This window comes from Loxodonta africana, chromosome 5, assembly GCF_030014295.1.
Source record: "Loxodonta africana isolate mLoxAfr1 chromosome 5, mLoxAfr1.hap2, whole genome shotgun sequence".
Lineage (NCBI taxonomy): Eukaryota > Metazoa > Chordata > Mammalia > Proboscidea > Elephantidae > Loxodonta > Loxodonta africana.
The window spans coordinates 118,543,642-118,565,544 of NC_087346.1; the positions used below are offsets into that span (position 1 = coordinate 118,543,642).

Consider the following 21,903-nt stretch of genomic DNA (forward strand, 5'->3'; position numbering starts at 1 on the left):
ATTTAACATTCTTTACGGCTTGAGTCCCTCCGCACAAGGTTGGCGCTTCAGCGTCACCCAGAGGTGTCTTGGAGGACAGGTCTGGTAGTTTACTTTCAAGAGATCACAGCCCTGAAAACCCTGTGGAGCAGTTCTGCCGAGCACACGTGAGCTCACAATAAATAGGAATCTACTGGACAACTAACAGCATGGTTTACTTACCCTGTGGTGATTGTATACTCCTGCAAGAATGTAGTAACTCTAAGGATGGAGCTCTTTTGTTTGTGCACTGATGTGTTCTAAAAACCTGGTACGTAGCTATTTGCCAAATGAATGATTCCCAGAGATTTTGGAAGGTACGCGATTTCTAGAGTTGAGGGAGGAATTTCCAAGTGGCAATATTATCAAGAAGGTATAATATTGGGGTTGTTGGTATATGGGTGGTATAGCAGGTGTGATGGCAATAAAAGATTTCTCCTAAGAGTGAAAAAAAAAGAAAAGGAGTAAAGTGGCCCAATATGCTGGGTTTGGACTTCCACAGGATAACTATTGGAGGCTGGTTGCTGCAAAGTGATTTTCATGTTGTAACTTGGAAATAGTAAATGAAGGTCCAATTCCCTCCCTCCCCCCAACCCCGAAAACGTTTGTGTGTACTGTGGATAAGCACTTGTAATTTTCCCACCTTTGAAAAAATATACTCGGAAATAATCTACCCAGTTGTCACAGTTTAGGGGAGGGCAGGAAGAAGTTGGGGCAAAGTTCTAATGCTAAGACCCTGTTTCAGTCTTAAATTGTCAGTTAAATATAAATAATCAGTGTAAACCAGTTTATTTGGAATAAATTATATTGAAAATTAAACACTAGTCACAATGTACTGGCCTCATCTTCTGGAGGCTCGTTAAACACCAAAGTTAAGTTTTGACCATTTCCACATATATCAAAGACTTCCTGGTGAAAGACAGTTATATATTGAATACACAAAATGTAACAAGATACAAGTTTTTTCCAACAAATCTTCCATAGAAAAGCTTAAAATCAAGATCTTTGCTACCTGTCAAGAGTTATCAACAGTGTCTAATTGACCTTTTATAATTTCTAAGTGAATAAACAAGTATTTTGATAATCATGAGTCAGATTAAATACCTAAGGAATCTTGCACAATGTCTTTAAAAACTATCAGAATAATCCCTAAGTAGCAAAAGTGTAAGCACTGGGTTAGGAATTTTCCTATTTTGAGAAGCTGTGTCAAGGTGACAAGTTCAAAAAAGGCCATGCTTTAAGCTTTAACTCTTAATATAAGAATGGTGAAAGTTAATGGATTTGTAAACCATGAACACAGGTACTTTAGTCAAAGAGCACAAGATTAGAAAGCAAAAACAAAGAATTGCAAATACTTGTTATCCCTATGGCTGGCTGCTTTTTTTCAAAACTTTTTGAATGTTAAAGGAAGTTAGTTGGTAATGAGTTGCTTAACTGACACTTTCCCTGTAGGGTACCAGAATCCACGTGGCGCAAAGGGGAAAAAGACCTAGCCAAGTGATAATTCCCACATAATGTAGTAAATGGGGCCTTGGTGGCGCAGTGGCTAAAGCACCTGGCTGCTAACTGAAAGGCCAGCTGTTTGAAACTACCAGCTGCTCTATGGGAGAGAGACGTGGCAGCCTGCTTCTGTAAAGTTATACAGCCTTGGAAACTGGAACAGTTCTACTCTGTCCTATAGGATGTCTATCAGTTGGAATCAATAGCAGTGGGTTGTAACATAATAAAACATTTTTTTTTTTACCCTATGGGACACAGTAGAAAGTATACCTAAAAACTGCTAGGATTGGGGGAGTGTGTTCCATGGAGTCAGGGAGAAGAATCAGAAAAAACAAAATTTTATTATTGGAAATTTGGCCAGCCGAATGCAAATTGACTTCCCATCACTTTTCATTTGCTTCAGTTGACCAATATTGCTGTTTCTTAGCAATTAGAATCTCAATTCTGTACTAACATTGGCTTCTAAGATAGCTGGACCTGGAATACAATAACTTTTAATTTAGGGTAGTTGTTTTTTTTCTACCAAAGGTTTTTAAACAAGAGAGCTTTCCTTTAATTCTTAATAAAGTCTAAATTCCTGGAGGGGATGGACAGTGAGCCACTCTATGCAAAGGATGGTGATTTAAATGTTGACTAACCTAAAGAGAAACTTTATATTTAAGGTTTCTCCCCCAGTGTTTAGAATGTGAACAAGTCTTAAGCACAGATTCCAAGAAAGTCACTCTCCATTCAAATTCAGATTTTAAAATTTACTTAATTCCAGCCTCTAAAGGTGCTATGTAAAATAAAGCAGTTTTAATTCATTCAGACTATCAACATTGTGAATTGCAGCCAGAGCCACAGTTGCTGGGTCCAGATACGGCCGAGCAGTCTCTCTGTGTATGTCGGTCAGACTCCTCAGTGGGGAGAGCAAGTCTGTTGAGTGGTCTGGCCTTTGTCTGACTATTGATAACCAAGAAGATTTTACATCTTCTTAGAATGTCGGTTTTCCCAAGTATATTATATCTTGGTGAACTCACACCGATCAGGTGAGTAGGAATGATGGCAGTTTAAAGCGGCAGTTGCGTTTTGAGGCTGGTGACTTCACAGACAGTTGGGTCTAGCTCCCCTTAATCTTACTCCTTTGATCTTTCTATAAAACAAATTATGGAAGTTACATGCTGTTTTTTGTAAAGCAAAATTAGGTGCTTCACAAATGCTTGATAATTTTTTTTTCCTAATGAGAAAAACTAAGGAGTTGCAGTGCATTAAGTCTATACTGTAATGGGTATAGGTAAGCACTACTTACCCTATTGTGTTTTTTCATTCCATTTGAGAACCACTCTGGCTAAAATGGAAAGCACTTGGTTAGAGGTGACAAACAATATATCACTGACGATCCAGCTCAAAAGGAACCCTGGTGGCGCAGTGGTTAAAGTGCTCAGCTGCTAACCAAAAAGTCTGGTTTCAAACGCACCAGCCGTTCTGTGAAAGATGTGGCAGGCTGCTTCTGTAAAGATTAATTACAGCCTTGGAAATCCTAGGGGAAGTTCTCTGTTCTATAGGATTGCTATGAGTCTAAATTGACTCAACAGCAGTGGGTTTGGTTTGATCCAGTTCAAAGAAGGGTTTTAAATCTTTGCTATGGGGTCTCACAAGAGAAAGTTGCACTTTTTAAAAATAATTCCTTTTATCATAAGTAATTATTGGTATTACAGAAGAGAGCTAGAGAAGAATGATGAAAAACAGCCTATCAAACTTCATAAAGCAATGCATCAGGTAATCCTCACAGCTTATCTAAGTGAAGCCTTCATCTTCTGATCCAACAGCTGAATTCACATGTCAACACCTAAGGGAAAATTCATTTGAACCACACAGCAGAGACATCGATTGTAATCACCTTGGTTTCCACCAGTTTCTGAAATTGTCTTCGTTCTACAGCTTCTCTAAGTTACCAGTGTATGGAACTGGAGTGAATTTCTTAACGGTCTTTCTATCATGCAGATCAGTTTAGCTAAGAACTTCTCTTGTGGCCTTTCTTTAATGGTATGTGTTGTAAGTTCTTTGCTTTCCAAAATTTTCTTCTCTTTCGCTTATGGAAAATGGTGATGGATAAAAGTAGGGCCAGGGTAGAGAAGAAGCAACAACCAAAGAATATCAGTGGTTTCTTCTGCACAAGAAGTAAGCAGATAATGCACTCTGTGTTTCTTTGCATCTGACTGCATCTAGGACTGCTGTTTTCAGAAGGGAAGCCACCGCTGCTGATCAGTTTGTTGTAAAACTGTATTGAGGATTTAGCTTTGAAATCAGGTGTGAAGAATCCAAATCTGGGTTTAGATTTTTCTTCAGTCAGTTTGAATGCATAATAGCCTTTGATTTTGACTTTATCAATCAGGTATGCTGAAAAATACCAGAAATGAATATTATTAATCACAAGTGGAATATAAAATACCTTTGAATAAGAATTAAGTTTTCACTGAAACAAGCTAACTAAAGTCAAGCTCATATAAAAGGCAGCGATTCTCATTAAAAGGTTGACATTCTTTTATAATCTTTGTAAAGATGGTGAAAATATATGTAATAACTTTAAAAAGAAATTTGAAGTAAAACTTCGATTTATAAATAATCCAAAAACACTTGGGGAAAAAAATTTAAGCAGAAACATGAAGGTAAAATATACTTGTCATTTTTGTTCAAAGGGTCACAAGTAGAAAATTTTTGCTTATTTGGCCTGATTCTGAATCTCAAACATGCCCTATGTGCTGCCCAGCAACCACACTTCATTTCTCTTAGTCCATTCATTCGTTCATTCTCCTAGTCAACTGTTTTATCCCTTCCTCCTTCCTCAAACTTAGAGCAGCACCTCCTCTGTCATCCTAGCTTTGAAGTGATGAACTGCTTCCTAAAAAAAACCTCACTGAAAAACTGAGCACTCAGAAAAGTGCTTCCATCCCCCACAATCACCTACTGGCATCTGTACTCATATTCTGCCTTCCCTCCTTACTATGGGTGACCTGTCTGTGCTCCTAGAGGAGCCTGACTCCTCAACTTACTAAGTTAATTCTCTCTTGCTTACTCAAGGATATTGCTTCATCAGTTCTCCCTGCTCTTTTCTCATGTATTAATTTAGGCTCACTACTGGATCATTTCCATATAAGCATGCAGTAGCTTCTATCTTAAAAAAAAAAAAAACCTCCTTTACTGCACACCCACCTCTAGCTACCTTTTAAAGCACTGGCTCCTGTTCAGCCTTTTTACTGGTTTCGCCTCATCTCCCTCACCTCTGAGTATTGAAGTATCCCAAGGCTCAGCCCTATTCTCCATGCTTACTCCCTTAGTGATATTCACCCTTATTGTTTTAAATACCATTCGTTTGCTCTTAATTCCCATATTTGTATCTCAGCCCAGATCTCTCCTCTGAGACTCATATCAGTTAGCCTGCTCGATATCTCTAATCGGATGTCTAATAGATCTTTCAAACTCAACCTGTGCAACACCAAATCCTTATCTCCATTCCTCATCCCCAAAACCTATTCCTACCACAGTTGCCTTTAACCTGTAAATGGCCATTCTGTCCTTAGGTGCTCTAGCCAAAACTTTGGAATCATTCTTTGCTTTTCTCTCTCATACCCCATATCCTATCCTGTTGGCTCAACCTTCAAAATACATCCAGTATCTAGCCACTTCTCACCATCTCCACTCTTTTTTAAAAATTTTTTATTTATTGTGCTTTAAGTGAAAGTTTACAAATCAAGTCTCATACAAAAAGTTATACACACCTTGCTGTGTATTCCTAGCTGCTCCCCTTTAATAAAATAGCACATTCCTCCTCTTGTCCTTGTATTCCCTGTGTCCATTCAACCAGCTCCGGTCCCCCTCTTCCTTCTCATCTTGCCTCCAGACAGGAGTTGCCCATATAGTCACATGTGTGTACTTGAGCCTAGAGGCTTGCTCCTCACCAGTATCATTATCTATCTTACAGTCCAGTCCAATCCCCGCCTGAAGAGTTGGGTTTGGGAATGGTTCCAGTCTTGGGCTAACAAAGGTCCGGGGATCATGACCTCCAGGGTCCCTCTTTTTATGAGAATTTGAGATCTGTATCCCACTGTTCTGCTCCATGGGTTGCTATGAGGCGGAATCGACTCGACGGCACTGGGTTTTGGGTTCTGCTCCATCAGGGATTCTCCATTGTGTTTCCTGTCAGGGCAGTGATCTCACCATCTCCACTCTTACTACTCTGATCCAAGGCACCATTGTGTCTTGTCTAGACTATTGCAAGTCTTCTGTTTCTTTTCTTGCTTCTGTATTCTTGCTTTGTACCCACAAAAGAGCAGCCAGAGTGATTCTTTTAAAACATAAGTTAGACCATTCATCCTTCTATTTAAAACTTTCCAGCGTCTTCCTATCTCAGAATACGAGCCGCAGTTCTTATAGTGGCTTACTAAGCCCTACGCAATCTCCCCCTTCCTTTACCTCTTTGACCTTATCTTCTATTCCTTTCCTCCTTGCTCATTCTTCCCCAGCAGCTCTGACCTCCTCCCTGATCTTCAAACAGGCCAACCATGTTCCCATGTTAGGGTTTTTGGATATGCTATTCCCTCACGTTGAAAACTCTTCTCCCATGTAACTGCATGGTTTGCTGCCTCACTCCTGCAGATCAGTGAAGCCTTACCTGACCACCCTGTTTATAATTGCATTGTTACTTCCATCCGCCTCTGGATTCTCCTGCTCTCTTCCCTGCTTTGTATTTCTCCATAGAACTTTTCACTATCTGACATACTGTATATCTTATCTATTTGTACCTATTACTATCCTCATGATGGCTATATTTATCCCACAAAAATACAGCCTTCACAAGGATAGTAATCTTGTTCAGTGGTAATATAATGCTCAGAACAATTTTTGCCCATGTTAGGTGCTCAATATTGTTAAAATAAATGAACAAATTTCTAGGGTCTTGTATGCTGCTTCAACAAATCCATCATGGACACTTAAAAACAAGATTAAAGAAAAAAAAATGATAATAGCCCAAACTGAGAAGGGTATGTGAGATAAGTGCTGTCATACACGGCTGTTTATAACATTTGAGCCAGTAATTCCTCACTGGGTAAGCTATCCTAATAAGATAATCAGAAATGAAGGCAAAGATTTATATATGAAGATAGCTACTGTAGTATTCTTTTTCGTAGCAAAAAATTAGAAACAACCTAAATATCAAACATTAGAGGAGTGGACAGGTATATGAACTATGTCCATATGATGGGACATTAAGCACCCATTACAGTGTTTACAAGGAATGTTTAGTTATATGAAACACTATAATGTGATATTAATTTTTAAAAAAAGTTGGCTAAAGACTGTATATTATAGTATGAGCTCAAATGTATTAAAAATGTGTAGCAACCACAATGGAAGTAACCCAAATATCAACAGTGCTCATTTCGGGAAATAAGATATCAGGTGATTTCTTATGCTTTTAAAATACTTTTCTATACTTGCCAAATTCCCCATAATGAACTTGTTGCTTTTATGTTCGAAGAAAACAATTTTGAAAATCCATTAAAAACTTCGTTTTCAGGACAAAATCCAATGGACAGAATTTGGGGTACAACAAATCTTATCCTGTCACTCAGAAACCTCCCCTAGTTCTTTTGTCCATTTTCCTTGGGAGTCTTACACTTTACAGTATCTGAAATGGCCCCCAAGCCTTACCTTTCAAAGCCTCCTGAATGTATTTCTCTAAGTAGTATATTCGGAGCTCATCATTTTCCAGAGAGTGGTCGTCAACGCCATTGGCCGTGATGTAGACATCCAGGTCTCCATAGTTCTTCTGGATCCACCTTAGCACCTTTCGCTCTCCCCAGGGCATCACAGCCAGACGCGTGGGGGAGCTCAGGCAGGTGATGTCCTGCAGAAACTGGACGTCCCGGTCAGAGTCGTAACGGCTGCCGTTCTGGCGCTCGTGCATCACAAACCTGGTGGTGAAGTGGTTCAGGGCATAGAAGTCAGCTGTGCCCTTGACCAGCCTCCTCTCCTCGTCGGTGAAGTGAGGCAGCGTGGAGCTGGAGAGCCCTTGCCTGTTCTTGGAGGCGATGTACTCCCTCATGGCCAACGGATAGTCCCCGGTCTTGAAGACTGGCTCTGCAAACCAGGCGATTTCAAACTGGAGGAACCGCTCGGCCGCCTTCCGGTGTGAATCGGCGAATGGGTTGGCGGGTTCCGCCCAGTCCGAGTGCAGAGACAGCGAAATCGCCCCGCGCTGGGAAGGCCTGTATTGACGGTCATAGAGGTGCCAGACCAGGGCATGGGCAATCAGCAGGTTGTGGGCTGCCCTGTAAGTGTCCTTACTAGTGCGATTGTAGATGTCACTCAAGCGGTTAGGCTCGTTAATGGTGATCCAGAGCTTCACCAAGTCCCCCAGCTCGTGGAAGCACAGCCCTGCGTAGTCCTGGAAAGCCTTGGCTGTGGATGGGTTCAGCCAGCCTCCGCTGTGCAGGAGAGGCCTGGGGAGGCCCAGGCGGGCATGGGTCGGATAGTACAAGGTGACCATTGGAGAGATGTTGAGCTTCAGCCCCTCACTAACCACACACCTGTAGTACCTCAGAGCTTGCCGGTTAACCATAGACAGGTTGCCAGTGGGAAGGATTGAGGGCCAGTCCAGAGCAAACCTGTAGTGGGTGACTTTCATTCTTGCTAACATCTCAAGTTGTTTTTTGATGCTGACAAAATCTGTGCATTGAGCTGGCCGAGTTTTCAGCATTACGCCTTCCACTCTGTGCAACAGCCTGTTGCCTGTCACATTCCACAGGTACAGGTGAGGGTCATTGAACTGGGGGGAGGACGCCACTGACTCCGGCTGTGAAAAACAAGCACGTTCAGGTAAAACATACCCTGGCTGACTAGGTCCTTAGGATACATAGTCTGAGAGTCTGATCTTATTTTGCCTCTCACTGCCAATAGAGAAAATAAACGATGCATACATCCTTCATAATGACCTGTGTGTTCCGGCTATTTGCCTGGTAATGTCAGAGAAAAGGTCCTGATTGATTATTCTTTCTCCAGCCCTTGAAATTTCCCAGGGAGATCAGAAAACATGGGGAAGGAACCACACCCAGGAATTGGGTTGGAAGGCAAGTTGTTCCAGAAAACACTGAGAAGCTGTTTTCCAACTTATTTGTCCTAAACGCCAAGGTTATATAGTGAAGTCTCATATGATTCTGTTCAAATGCATCAGGAAGTTGGCTTGATATACTCAGTTAAAAGGAATCATGAAAGATGGACTTTCTAACCCAAAATACTCATTGCCATCCGTCGATGATGAGTTATAGTGACTCTATAGGACAGAGTAGAACAGTCCCATGGGGTTTCCAAGGAGCGGCTGGTAGATTCCAACTGCCAACTTTTTGGTTAGCAACTGAGCTTTAACCACTGTGCCACCAGGGCTCTGGACCTTCTAAACACTGCTATAAATTGAAGACAAAGTTAAAATTCCAGTTATAGAGGATTTCACTGAGGTCAGCAGTTAGGCTTAGAGGAAGCTGGTTCCAAAAAGAGGCCAGTGGTAGATGACCCCTTGCCATTTGCTGAGTGCAACTCCCTTCTAACTCCTCGAATTTGAAATGTCCAAGTGATATCACATTTAGGTCCATAATGCCCCTATCTCCCCACCATGTGCCTAGGAGAACGTAGCATTTATTCATCCAACTGGAGAATACTGAACACTTTATTTGGAAGGTACTTGGATTATGAGAGGAAAGGACAGGAAAATACCCCCAGAAACTCCCAATGTTGACTCATGGGTCTGATGGTGTCTCATTCCTTCCCCTTCTACCGAGGAGAGAGCCCTGGCCTGGCCAGAGAGCCCAAAGATCTAGACTCCTGTTCTAATTCTGCCCCTCTGAATCTCAGGCTTGACAACTATATAGTGATGAAGCAGTTCCTCCCACCTCACAGGGGTGCTGTGAGGACTCAATGACTCTGGGAAGCCCTCTGTCACTATAACCAAAAACCCATTGGCATTCTGATTCATAGTGACCCTATAGGACAGAGTAGAATTGCCCCCATAGAGTTTCCAAGGAGCGGTCGGTGGATTCCAACTGCTGACCTTTTGGTTAGCAGCCATAGCTCTTAACCCCTGTGCCACCAGGGCTCCCTGTAACTATTAAAAAAAAAAAAAAGCACTCTACAAAAAACATAAGGTAGTTGTGGCTTATGTTTCCCCTGCTGCAATAATTGCCTGCCAGGCCCTTAAGCAAAGGGATTAAGAAAAACTGTCCAAATTCAAGATAAATATGGGAAAGTAAAAGTCTGTACTTGTTTTAACGACTTCTTTTTCCTCCCATGACTAAATTTAAATGTACCAGGAAAAAAAGATAATTAACCTTTGGTAAATATTTTGCCTCTAATTGTTTTCTCGTGTGTCTTCTTTCATAGTCTAATTACAAAACCATATCACTGCCCCCTTGCCATCTGTCCACCAGTTATCTAGAACATTAAATGGAGAGAACATTGATCATGTGAGCACGCAGTTAAATCTGTATATAATTAATTATTTTGACTAAAATCCTTATAGCCTAGATGGCAGGTTTCAGTGTTTTGAAAGCTCAGAACATCATGGTATTGAAAGGGTGTTTACAAAATGCAATCTTGCCTCTTTTTGTCTTTTAGTGCTTTAATAAAAATAAAAAAAAGCAAGACAAAAATCAAATGAAAATTTGTCTTACTTTTAAGAATCTCCAGAAAGCATTACTCTTAGGATGTGATTACATAATCTGCTGAGAGAGCTGGTTAAAGATGATGCACCCCTATTCCCATCCTAACCCTAAGGTTTTTAGAATGCTGAAAGGTAACTCCTAGAGCTTGGTTCTAAATACTGTTGCCTACTAAAAGGATCCAGGGCTCCTTAGAGAAACATGGGTTTTTCCAAGTTAGGCAGGAAAAGAATGAGGTTATCCTGGGACATATTGTCTCAGAAAATAAGAAAATGCTTGAAAACTGAAAGGGAAATGTTAAAAAAAAAAAAAATACAGGAACTGCTTGAAGGGGTCTGTTGGCCAAATTTGAGAAAATTGGAGCATCAAAAGGAATAAGGAAATAATAATAATAAATTATAACACACTGAATTAAAAATAATCCAGAAATCCATGGTGACAGTCAAAATTTAAAAAGTGGAGGGGCAAGAAAAATTTTATTTGTAAAGAATACCAACCAATAATCTAATTATATTTTCTAATTAGAAATAATTAATTAGAAATTCATCATTCTGCTATCTACAAAATAATAAAACCATCTGGTAAGACAGTACACATACTGGGGAGGTCAGCACAACTTGACCAAGGCAAAGTCATAGAAGCTTCATAGACACATCCAAACTCCCTGAGGGACAGAATTACTGGGCTCAGGGCTGGAACCATGGTTTCGGGACATCTAGCTCAACTGGCATAACATAGTTTATAAGGAAAATGTTCTATATCTTACTTTATTGAGTAGCATCTGGAGTCTTAAAAGCTTGTGAGTGGCCATCTAATATACGTCTCACCCTGTCTAGAGCAAGGGAGAATGAAGAAAACCAAAGACACAAGGGAAAGATTAGTCCAATGGACTAATGGATCACGACTGCCACAGCCTCCACCAGACTGAGTCCAGTGCAACTAGACGGTGCCCGGCTATTGCCATCGAGTATTCTGACAGGGATCACGATAGAGGGCCCTGGACAGTGCTGGAGAAAAATGTAGAACAAAATTCAAACTCACAAAAGAAGACCAGACTTACTGGTGTGACAGACTGGAGAACTTGAGAGTATGGCCTCTGGGCATCCTTTTAACTCAGTACTGAAATCACTCCTGAGGTTCACCTTTCAGCCAAAGATTAGGCGGGCCCATAAAATAAATAATAATAAGTGTAGCTCAACTATGTATATGAGATTAAATGGGCACACCAGCTTAGGGTGAAGGACGAGAAGGCAGGAGGGGACAGGAAATCTGGACCAATGGAAATGGGGAACCCAAGGTGGAGAAGGGGCTAGTGTTGACACGTTGAGGGGTTGGCAACCAATGTCACAAAACGATATCTGTATTAATTGTTTAATGAGTGTCATGGATTATGTCCTTGGTTAGGCCATGACTCCCAGTAATCTATGGTTGTCCTACATTTTCTGATTGTAATTTTATGTTAGAGAGGATTAGGATGGGATTGTAACACCCTTACCAGGTCATATCCCTGATCTAATGTAAAGGGAGTTTCTCTGGGATTCAGCCTGTACCACCTTTTATCTCTCAAAAGATAAAAGGAAAGAGAAGCTAGCAGAGAGATGGGAAATTCATACCACCAAGAAAGCAGCACTGGGAGCAGAGCACATCCTTTGGACCTCAGGTTCCTGTGCAGAGATGCTCCCAGACCATGGGAAGACTGATGACAAGGACTTTCCTCCAGAGCTGACAGAGAGAGAAAGCCTTCTCCTGGAGCTGACTCCTGAATTTGGACTTCTAGCCTACTGGACTGTGAGAGAATAAATTTCTCTTTGTTAAAGTCATCCACTTGTGGTATTTCTGTTATAGCAGTACTAGATGGCTAAAGACAATAAGAAACTAATTTGCTCTGTAAACCTTCTTCTAAAGCACAATAAACCCACTGCCATCGAGTCGATTCTGACTCTAGCAACCTCATGGGGTTTCCAAGGTTGGAAATCTTTACCGAAGCAGACTGCCACATATTTCTCCCTTGGAGCCACTGGTGGTTTTGAACCGCTGACCTTTTGGATAGCAACCAAATGCTTAAACACTGTACCACGAGGGCTTCCTGAAGGGGGTAGGCTTGGTAATATTTCTAAATATTTTGTCAGTCTCCCTATAGAGGACCTGTTGTTTCTTGCCTACACAGCATCTAACCATACATCCTCTGCCAACAGCAGCCTGAGTTTTCTTGGCAAACGGCTCATCCTCTTAGTCCAAGTGGCTTGAGGGAAGCCGACTCTTCATTGGACTCTAGGGGTGGGCATAAAACTCAGACCTGGTTGATCACCGCACTCCTTTTCCTTGACCCAAGTGATCAGTGTTTGCTCCTCAGGAGTGGGGTCCCTAGAATGGGGCGAAACTCACAGTGCCAATCACTGGGGAACAGGTAGGAGCTCAGATGAAACACACCCTTTCAGGTTGGGTCATATACAGGTGGGAGAGGGAACTCTTTTCTCTCTTGGGAGCTTTCTTTTCTGGGTCTGGAATTTTGAAGGCCATAAACCCACTTGATCAAGGTAGGGAGAAGATGGGCTGCCTCTACCATGTGGAGGAAGGGGTAGGAACTGGGCAAGTAGGTGGCTTTATAAAGAACACAAGCTGAAGACACTCCTTGTGTTTATGTTACTCTATCTGTCCCCCCTTAATCATCCCTGAGCCATACGGACAAGGGCTGAGGTTTACAACCTGTAAACTTTGCCTACCCATAGTTTGGGCCCTTTTGTCCAGTCCCATCCTTTATATATCTACAGATTGCTGTCTTTCCATATATTTCTAGAATACAGGCAGTAGTGTGGTCTTGTGAGGTCTTACAGCAGAGTGGTCAGGAGACACGCAGATCTGGGCAATCTGGGCAAGCTAGTAACCTCCTAAAACCTCAGTTTTCTTGCCTATAAGATGGAGTTTTTAAGATTAGTTGAGAGAATGCACATACATACAGTAGTTAAATGTTTGGGACGTCATAAGGCTTAGAAACTAGTTGTTAATTATTATTCTGGAAAGAGCACTTTGAGTCTGGAGGGTTAAGAGCTGCCTGTGGCAGTTCTGCCATTATTTGTGTTACAGTGGGCAGTCACTTAGGCCTCACTTATTCATTGATGGGTCTCACTTTCCTCACCTGTAGAATTTGGAATAGCAGGTCTCTACGGTCTAAAGTTGATCTCATTCATTCACTATGTGTTGAGCACCTGCCATATGCCCGACAGCTCTCTAGTAGGGCATACAGCAGGCAACAAGGCCTCAAACATCTCTGTCTTCCTGCATCTTGCATTCTAGGAGGGGAAGACTGGTGAGAAGTAAAAATGTGTAAAATACAGAGTGTGTTTGGCTACATAGAAAACAAAGCAGGGAAAGTGATAAGGATGGGATTATTATTTTGGGGGGTGGAGAAAAGCCTTTTGAGTAGACGACAATTGAGTGAACATATAAAGAAGGTGAGGAATGAGATGTACATGGAAGGCTGCCACTGGGATACATACCCAGGATAATGGGACCTTATAAGGTAAACTACCCAAATCTATTAAATAGAAAAAAAAAAAAAAGAAAAGCTTAAATAAAGGTCTGCTAATCATTTGCTCTTTGCAAAACGAAATCTAAACTTTTTTTCTATAACTTTGACACTACTAGCAAATGCCTCACACACAAATGACTGTAAATTCCCTAGTCTGTCTGCTTCTTGAGGGCAGCCTCTTGATCTCTTAATTTCCATCACCAAACATGAATTCTGGCACAGAAAAGGCTCTCATAACCAAAAACCAAACCAGTTGCCATTGAGTCGATTCTGACTCATGGTGGTTCCATGTGTTGCAGAGTAGAGCTGCGCTCCATAAAGTTTCCAATGGCTGTGATCTTTCAGAAGCAGATCGCTAGGCCTTTCTTCTGAGGTGCCTCTGGGTGTTCGAACAGCCACTCTTTTGGTTAGTAGTGGAGTGCATAACTGTGCCACCCAGGGACTCCTAAAAGGCTCTCAGTAAGGGTTGATACCCCTCTTCCTCTTTCCTCCCCTTCCTCCAACTTCCCTGCATAACCTCCAAATAATCGTGGTATTCGATAGTCTCTTAGGTGGCATTGAGAAAATGAAATTGAAAAAGCCTGTGCTGTTTATGTCAGCTTACAGTTAATTTGTAAGCAGCTACTTACCTTTAGAACAGATTCAGTGATACCCCAAGAGAAGTCACAGGGAAACTGACCCTGCACATCTGGGGTGGACTCTTTCAGAGTGAAACCATTTTCTTGTATGATCTGTTTGTAGTAATGTGCCGAAGACTTCGGTTTTCTTTCTTTTTGCTTACTATTAAAATCCACGTAAAATAATCCTCGGCGTGTGGTGTAAGCATCCTGCCATTCAAAGCCGTCCAGGAGAGACCAGGCAGTGTAACCAAACACTCGTATTCCATCAAACCTTATTGCTGCACAGAGAAAAGAAGGCAGAGGTGACCGTAGACCTAAACACTCCAGTCCAAGTTTAAGATTCACTGACAGCATGCCAGGGAACAGGATATTGAGAAACCAACCCTCTCCCTAATTTGCAAGCCCATTATGTCAAATGGAAAATTCATGTCTACACCTGAAGAGTGGCAGCTCTTTTCATCCCTATGGTACACCCTAACAAGTAAATGCTGCAGTTAGAAAAGAAAAAATATTCCTGAGACTTCGTGTGCAAATCTGTGTCAGGAGGCATGGTAGTTATCAGAACCCTTTGGGACCAATTTACATGTCTGCTTATGACCAAGAGTTTCTCATTTCAAGTTTGGGTTGGTTCCCATTTGTGGACAAACTATCCATTGTATGAAGCCACCCTTCAGGGACTAAAAAAAAGTAGCTTTCAGACTTAATATAAGTGAATACAACTGTAAGGAGGAGCAAAACACAAAGGGAGGTAAAAGAAAAGCACTGGGTTGAAGGGCAGGAGGCCGGGGTCTTCCTCTGCTGTCCTGGGAGGGTGCTACTGGGCAAATTTCTTGGCCTCAGTTTTTTCACTTGGAGATAGAAATGGTTGGAAAAGGTGATCTCTAAGAACATTTCTAGCTTTAAAACTCTGATTTAATTACTTTTAGGAATTTGGTAAAAATGAAATATGAATATTAATGGCAGCAATAAAATAGCAAATACTCAAATCAACCATGATGCATTTTTCTTTTCTTAAAAACTTTCATAATTCTCACAGAAATGCCTCATTTCTGCATTTTGGGGATTTTCTGACAGTCTTTCCTAAGAGGTGAAAAATCCATGCCCAGAGATTCCAAGGAGATAAATACATCTCAACAGGACTTGGTTGTAGTCCCTTTGGTGTTGTATGGTCCTGAGGAGAGGTGGAATGGTAATGTCTGGTGAATGGACTCCCCCTCTGCCCAAGGGCATGCTTTTGGCCCAGGCCCTGTAGGCAATGTCCTCTGCTCTGGAGGTCCCCATGTGCATGTGCCCTGTGGCTGGGCATGGCTCTGTTCCAAGCTGCTCCTTCCTGCAGTTTGGGGCAGCAGGGCCTGGCTTTCCCCCAACACCTTCCCCAAAGATCCTTCCCTGCAGAAACTGGAATTTTTCTCTAGGCTTGAGACTTCTAAAAAGAGCTACAGAATCCCAGAGTGATCCAGAGGGAGATCATTTATATTTGAGTGATATGGAGCTTGTCCTCTGCTTCATTGTTTTAATTAGCTACCTGTAGATGTCACTACTTGAGTAATGGAAAAGGCATGAGAGGCTAAGCAGGGATCGGAAAAAAAAAAAAAAAAAATCCAGGAGCAATAGCAGTTACTCAGCTTTGCCATTCATGGCTCATTCATACTCTCATGAATGCAAAGGGTAAAAGGATCACAATTTCAAGTTTTCAGTATCTTATACTAAAGTACTACTGTTAAAAAGTTTTAAACATATCTCTTTCAGCATTCTATTCTTTTTAAAAGAATGAAACAGCATCCTCTTGACACTTAAGGGTGTATCTGCAGTCTAAAATTATTTTGTTCTCAAACTTTTATTTAAGAACGACACATGGGAGTAACATTAAAAAATTGTGTCAACACTGGGCAATACAAAGGCCCAACAACAATCGCAGTATATATTCAAACATGACTTTAAATATCCTGTAGGATCACCATTCAAAAAATTTTAAAAAATTCAACTAATGTGCAACCAACCTTGAAGAACCTGGTTGAGGAAATTCTTCATCATGTAGATGGCCGTGGTATCTTCTGTCTTCACGTGACTGTCCGTGAACCAACCATTCTCAGCAATTAAGATTCGGGGGTTGCCATATTCCAGGTTAATCCAGTTCAGCGCTTCCCTTAAATTGAGTGACACATTTTGCCCCATTTTAGCCATGGTGTTTAGGGGCTTGAAATTGTTGGGCCCAAAGGAAAAGGCAAAGAAATCAGCTGTGCCCTTCACCTCACTGTTCTCTGCTTCAGAGAAAAGGGGTAGAATGGAGAGCAGCTTCTTTTTCATTATCTCTGGATAGTCACCATCCCCGTGGATAGGGTTGGCAAACCATCCGAGCACAGAAACCATGGATTGCTGGCACTTGAGTATATCCATTGTATTTTCTGATCTGTTTGGTTCAATCCAATGGGATCCCAATGTGATTGATAGCCAGCCCTTCTGATATGGACGGAAGTTTCTGTTGTAGTTATGCCAAACTTTCGAATGAGCCTGATAAGAAGAAAATAGTATTAATCTTTATGGTCTTTCCTCACAAGGATGGTAACTTGACTGGGGGAAGGTTTCTTCATGGACAAAATTATTGAAACATAGGGTGATGCGTGGAAAATCTGCCAAGGAGCCCTGATGACTTCAGAGTCTGCTCTCTGGTGACTTTACCTGGGCTTCCAACCTAAAGCTTCTCCTACGGGATTACTGAGGGGGCAGGCTCCCTTCCCAGGCCCTCTTGGGCCTGCATGGAGGTGAGACACTACATGGGTTTTAGGTTTTTTCCTGTACATAAAAAGACATAGAGCAGTGATCTTTTACTGTCCTACAAAACTCCCTTTGGTCCTACTTTAGAAGTACAGGATAATTCAGGCTCTAAACCTGAAAATGGATAATGATAGAGCCTACCTCCTAAGGTTGCTGTGAGGATTGAATGAGTAAATTTATATAAAGAGCTTTAGAACAGTGCTTAGCACAGAGTAAGCTCCAGATAAGCCTTTGTTATTGTCATTAGCTGCGATGGAGTTAGAGCTAGCTGCCCCATGGAGTTAGCTGCCCCATACACAATGGAACAAAATGCTGCCAGGTCCTGCACCATGCCACTGAACCATTGGAGACTGGACTGTTGTGATTGGAATTATTAATGAGGCATTGCTGGTTCAGTGGTAGAATTCTTGCCTTCCATGTGAAATGGTCTGCTGCGTTCTCGGCCAATGCACACATGTGCCTGTGCAGTCACCACCTATCAGTCAGTGGAAGTTTTTCTGTTGCTATGATGCTGTGATGCTGAGCCCTGGTGGTGCAGTGGTTAAGAGCTTGGCTGCTAACTAAAAAGCTGGCAGTTTGAATCCACCAGTCGCTCTTTGGAAACCCTATGGGGCAGTTCTACTCTGTCCTATAAGGTTGCTATGTGTTGGAATTGTTTCCATGGCAACAAGTTTTGCTGTTGTTGTTTTTAATGATACTGACCAGGTTTCAGTGGAGCTTTCAGATTCAGGCAGACTAGGAAGAAAGACTTGGTGATCTACTTCCAAAAATCAGCTAGTGAAAATCTATAGATAACAATGGTCTTAGAACCTATCAGTGTTTTGTTTCATTGTGCATGGGGATGCCACGTGTCAGAGGCTGACTCACCGGCAACCACCACCACCAACAACGTTATTATTATTATTACAAAAGAACAGTGGGCACTGCACAAAGCAGAAAATCAGTGGGAAGAATATGAACTTAGGCGTCAGCACACCTGGGTTTGAACTTCAGGTACTTACTGTGTGGCCTTGGGCAAATCACTTACCTTTCTGAAAGCTCTTAGTTTCCTCAGCTATAAAATGAGATTAATATTAATAATAATCTTTATAAGACTGTGGTCAGATTTAGAGTTAATGTATGTATGAAATATGTAGCATAGAATTGTCTGTCACATAGGAGATGCTGCTAAAGATGATTGTTGTTATTATTGGTCCCCCCAGAATTTCCACCACTCCTCTGTCAGTTTGTTGTACTGTGGTGGCTTGCTTGTTGCAGTGATGATGGAAGCTATGCCACTGGTATTTCACATACCAGAAGAGCCACCCTTGGTGGACAGGTTTCAGCTGAGCTTCCAGACTAAGACAAAATGGGAAGAAGGACCTGGGGATCTACTTCTGAAAAAATTGGCCAGTGTAAACCTTATGGACAGCAATGGAACATTGTATGATATAGTGCCAGAAGATGAGCCCCTCAGGTTGGAAGGCACTCAAAATACAACAGGGGAACAGCTGCCTCCTCAAAGTAGATTTAATCTTAATGACGTGGAGGGAGTAAAATTTTCAGGACCTTCATTTGCTGATGTGGTATGACTTAAAATGAGAAGAAAGAGCTGAGAACATTCTCTAGTAATCAGAATGTGGAATGTATGAAGTACGAATCAAGGAAAACTGGAAGTGGTCAAAAATGAAATGAATGCATAAAGATTGTTTGCTAGGCACTAGTGAGCTGAAATGGACTGGTATTGACCATTTTGAATCCGATAATCTTATGGTCTACTATGCTGGGAATGACCAGTTGAAGAAGAATGGTGTCGCATTCATTATCAAAAAGAACATTTCAATATCTATCCTGAAGTACAACACGATCAGTGATAGATAGGATAATATCCATACACCTACAAGGAAGACCAGTTAATACAACTTTTATTCAAATTTGCCCACCAACCACTAAGGCCAAAGATGAAGAAATTGAAGATTTTTACCAACTTCTCCAGTCTGAAATTGATCCAATGTGCAATCAATATGCATTGATAATTACTGGTGATTGGAATGTAAAAGTTAGAAACAAAGAAGAATCAATAGTTGGAAAGTGCAGTCTTGGGGTTAGAAATGACGCTGATAGAATTTTGCAAGACAATTGACTTATTCATTAGAAATATCTTATTGCAACAACATAAATGGTAACTATACAGGTGGACCTCTCTAGATGGAATATACAGGAATCAAATCAACTACATCTGTGGAAAGAGATGATGGAGAAGCTCAATATCATCATTCAGAACAAGGTCATGGGCTGACTGCAGAACAGACCATCAATTGTTCATATGCGAGATCAAGGTGAAGCTGAAGAAAATTAAAACAAGTCCACGAGAGCCAAAGTACGATCTTGAGTGTATTCTACCTGAATTTAGAGACCATCTCAAAGATAGATTTGATGCACTGAACATCAATGACAAAGACTAGACAAGTTGTGGGATGACATCAAGGACATCATATATGAAGAAAGCAAGAGGTCATTAAAAAGACAGAAAAGAAAGAAAAGAGCAAAATGGATGTCAGAAGAGACTCTGAAAGTTGCTCTTGAACATAGAGTAGCTAAAGCGAAAGGAAGAAATAATGAAGTAAAAGAGCTGAACAGAAGATTTCAAAGGGTGGCTCGAGAAGACAAAGTAAAGTATTACAGTGAAATGTGCAAAGACTTGGAGTTAGAAAACCAAAAGGGAAGAACACGCTTAGCATTTCTCAAGCTGAAAGAACTGAAGAAAAATTTTAAGCCTTGAGTTGCAATATTGAAGGATTCTATGGCACAGTGTTTCATTCTGTTGTACATAGGGGTCGCTGTGAGTTGGAATTGACTCAACAGCACCCAACAGGAACACAACCCAAGAATTTACATTTCCATTGTTAAGTGCTCATGTCTAAGCCTCATGATGGGTATCCAATCTATTCAGTAGTTACTTACTGAGCACTTATTCAGTGTCTGGCTGGCCCTGAAAGGCTGAGACAGATGACGCAGGAACTTGTCTTCAGGGGCCAATCTTAATGGGAAAATAAGACTGAAATGTGTGAAAGAGAAGCATATAAAACTGCATAAAACAAGGTGCTAAATGAAGAAATAATTAGAAGGTGGAAAGCATGGTTCCTCAAAGAACCATGAGTTATATCAGAAGGGGGAGTGAAGAGTTAGGACTTCAGTTAAGGACTTTAAGTAAGCCAATTAAATTCCCAAGGCCACTTCTCTGTTCTGGCAGCCTTCCTCTGTCACAGCCATCTCTTTTCCCATCAGCATTTCACTTGACTGATTCTTTATGTCTCTCTTTAGGTCTCCTAGTTTCTCCCCTATCTGAGTATTTCTACAACAGTTGCACAATCCTGTTATTTTTAACCCTCCAAGTTTGCTTTCACTTTTTCTCCTTAGCTTTTCTTTCACTCACTAAACCAAAAACCAAACCTGTTGCCGTTGAGTTGATTCCATCTCATAGAGACCCTATAGGACAGAGCAGCACTGCTCTATACAGTTTCCAAGGGGCAGCTGGTGGATTTGAACTGCTGACCTTTCGGTTAGCAGCCAAACTCTTACCCACTGTGCCACCAGGGCTCCTTTGCTCACTAGAGAATGTTTTATGCTAGACTGAACCATCTGAAATTGCCTTTTTGTAAGTCAAAAGCAATCAAATATGAGCAATGGTTCAAACCTAATAGATCCTGTAGACATCAAACATGTTCTGTAAATCCTGTTAGGGTGGAGAAAGATAAGCCTTAAGGCAAGGGATGACAATTCCAAAACTGATGCCTCCCTGCTTTATGCAGGAAAAGCTCATTTAAAGCATTCCAGAACGATTTTCTGGAGGAGTGAGATGCCTTGAGTTACTGCTACCGTGGGCTACCCGTCCTTGCTCGATTTTCATTGGAAGATCTGGGAGCCATTTAGCGCCCAAGTGTTCCCAAGGAGCCTTAAGAATGCTTTCTTCCATGTCTCCAACCTGAAATGAGTACTTCTGGAGGAACTCACAGGGGAGCCCAAGATAGAGTCAGCCTCTGCCTCCCAATCTAGGCTCCTCTGGGGCTGTAATCATGACAGAAAGTCTTGATAACTGCTTTTCTTCTGATTCTATGGAACAAAAGCAGTCAGGCATTACTAGAATTTAAAGGAGGCATTCTTTTCTTTATTCTAATCTGTCACTTAATCCCTAGGTAGCCTCTGTGCTTTCATCTATAAAAGACAGAGTGACCAGTATCTCTTTCAGGGTTGTTTTGCGCCTCTGATGTGTAAACTGAAAAGCACTGAATGCATGTAAGATTCTGAGCCCTAAACTAGCTGCCTTGCAAATATGATGCCATCAAATGCTAAGGGGAGAGTGAGATGGCTTCAATGTGAATTTATTAACCCAATCCTAGTGGGACTTAAGGAGCCCTGGTAGCGTAGTGGTTAAGAAGAGCTCAGCTGCTAGCCAAAAGGTTGGCATTTCAAATCCACCAGTCACTCCTTGGAATCCCTATGGGGCAGTTCTACTCTGTCCTATAGGCTTGTTATGGGTAGGAATCGACTCAACAGCAACAGGTTTGGTTTTAACAGGAATTAAAAGTATCCCTAGTGGTGCAACTGTTAGGTGCTTGGCTGCTAACAGCAATAATTGAAAGATTGTTGTTGTGCGCCATCAAGTCGATTCCAACTCATGTCCTCACAGGACAGAGTAGAACTGCCCCATAGGGTTTCCTAAGCTGTAATCCTTTTTTTTTCTTTGTTGTCTGGATTTAATTAATTAATTATTTATTTTTTATTGTGCTCT

At 41.5% G+C, this 21,903-nt stretch overlaps 1 protein-coding gene across 1 annotated transcript in view; it reads right to left on the bottom strand.

The window, feature by feature from the left end:
- Window positions 1-2,958: 2,958 nt before the first annotated feature.
- The window catches only part of KLB (klotho beta), a 39,101-nt gene continuing 20,156 nt past the window's right edge, over window positions 2,959-21,903 (bottom strand). Inside the window, exons 2-5 of the mRNA XM_003411396.4 lie at window positions 16,358-16,868; window positions 14,367-14,635; window positions 7,210-8,353; window positions 2,959-3,897 (exon numbers count right to left, since the gene is read on the bottom strand). Coding sequence (XP_003411444.1) covers window positions 3,512-3,897; window positions 7,210-8,353; window positions 14,367-14,635; window positions 16,358-16,868 — 2,310 coding nt within the window. The 3' untranslated portion in view covers window positions 2,959-3,511. The remainder of the gene's footprint in view (window positions 3,898-7,209; window positions 8,354-14,366; window positions 14,636-16,357; window positions 16,869-21,903) is intronic.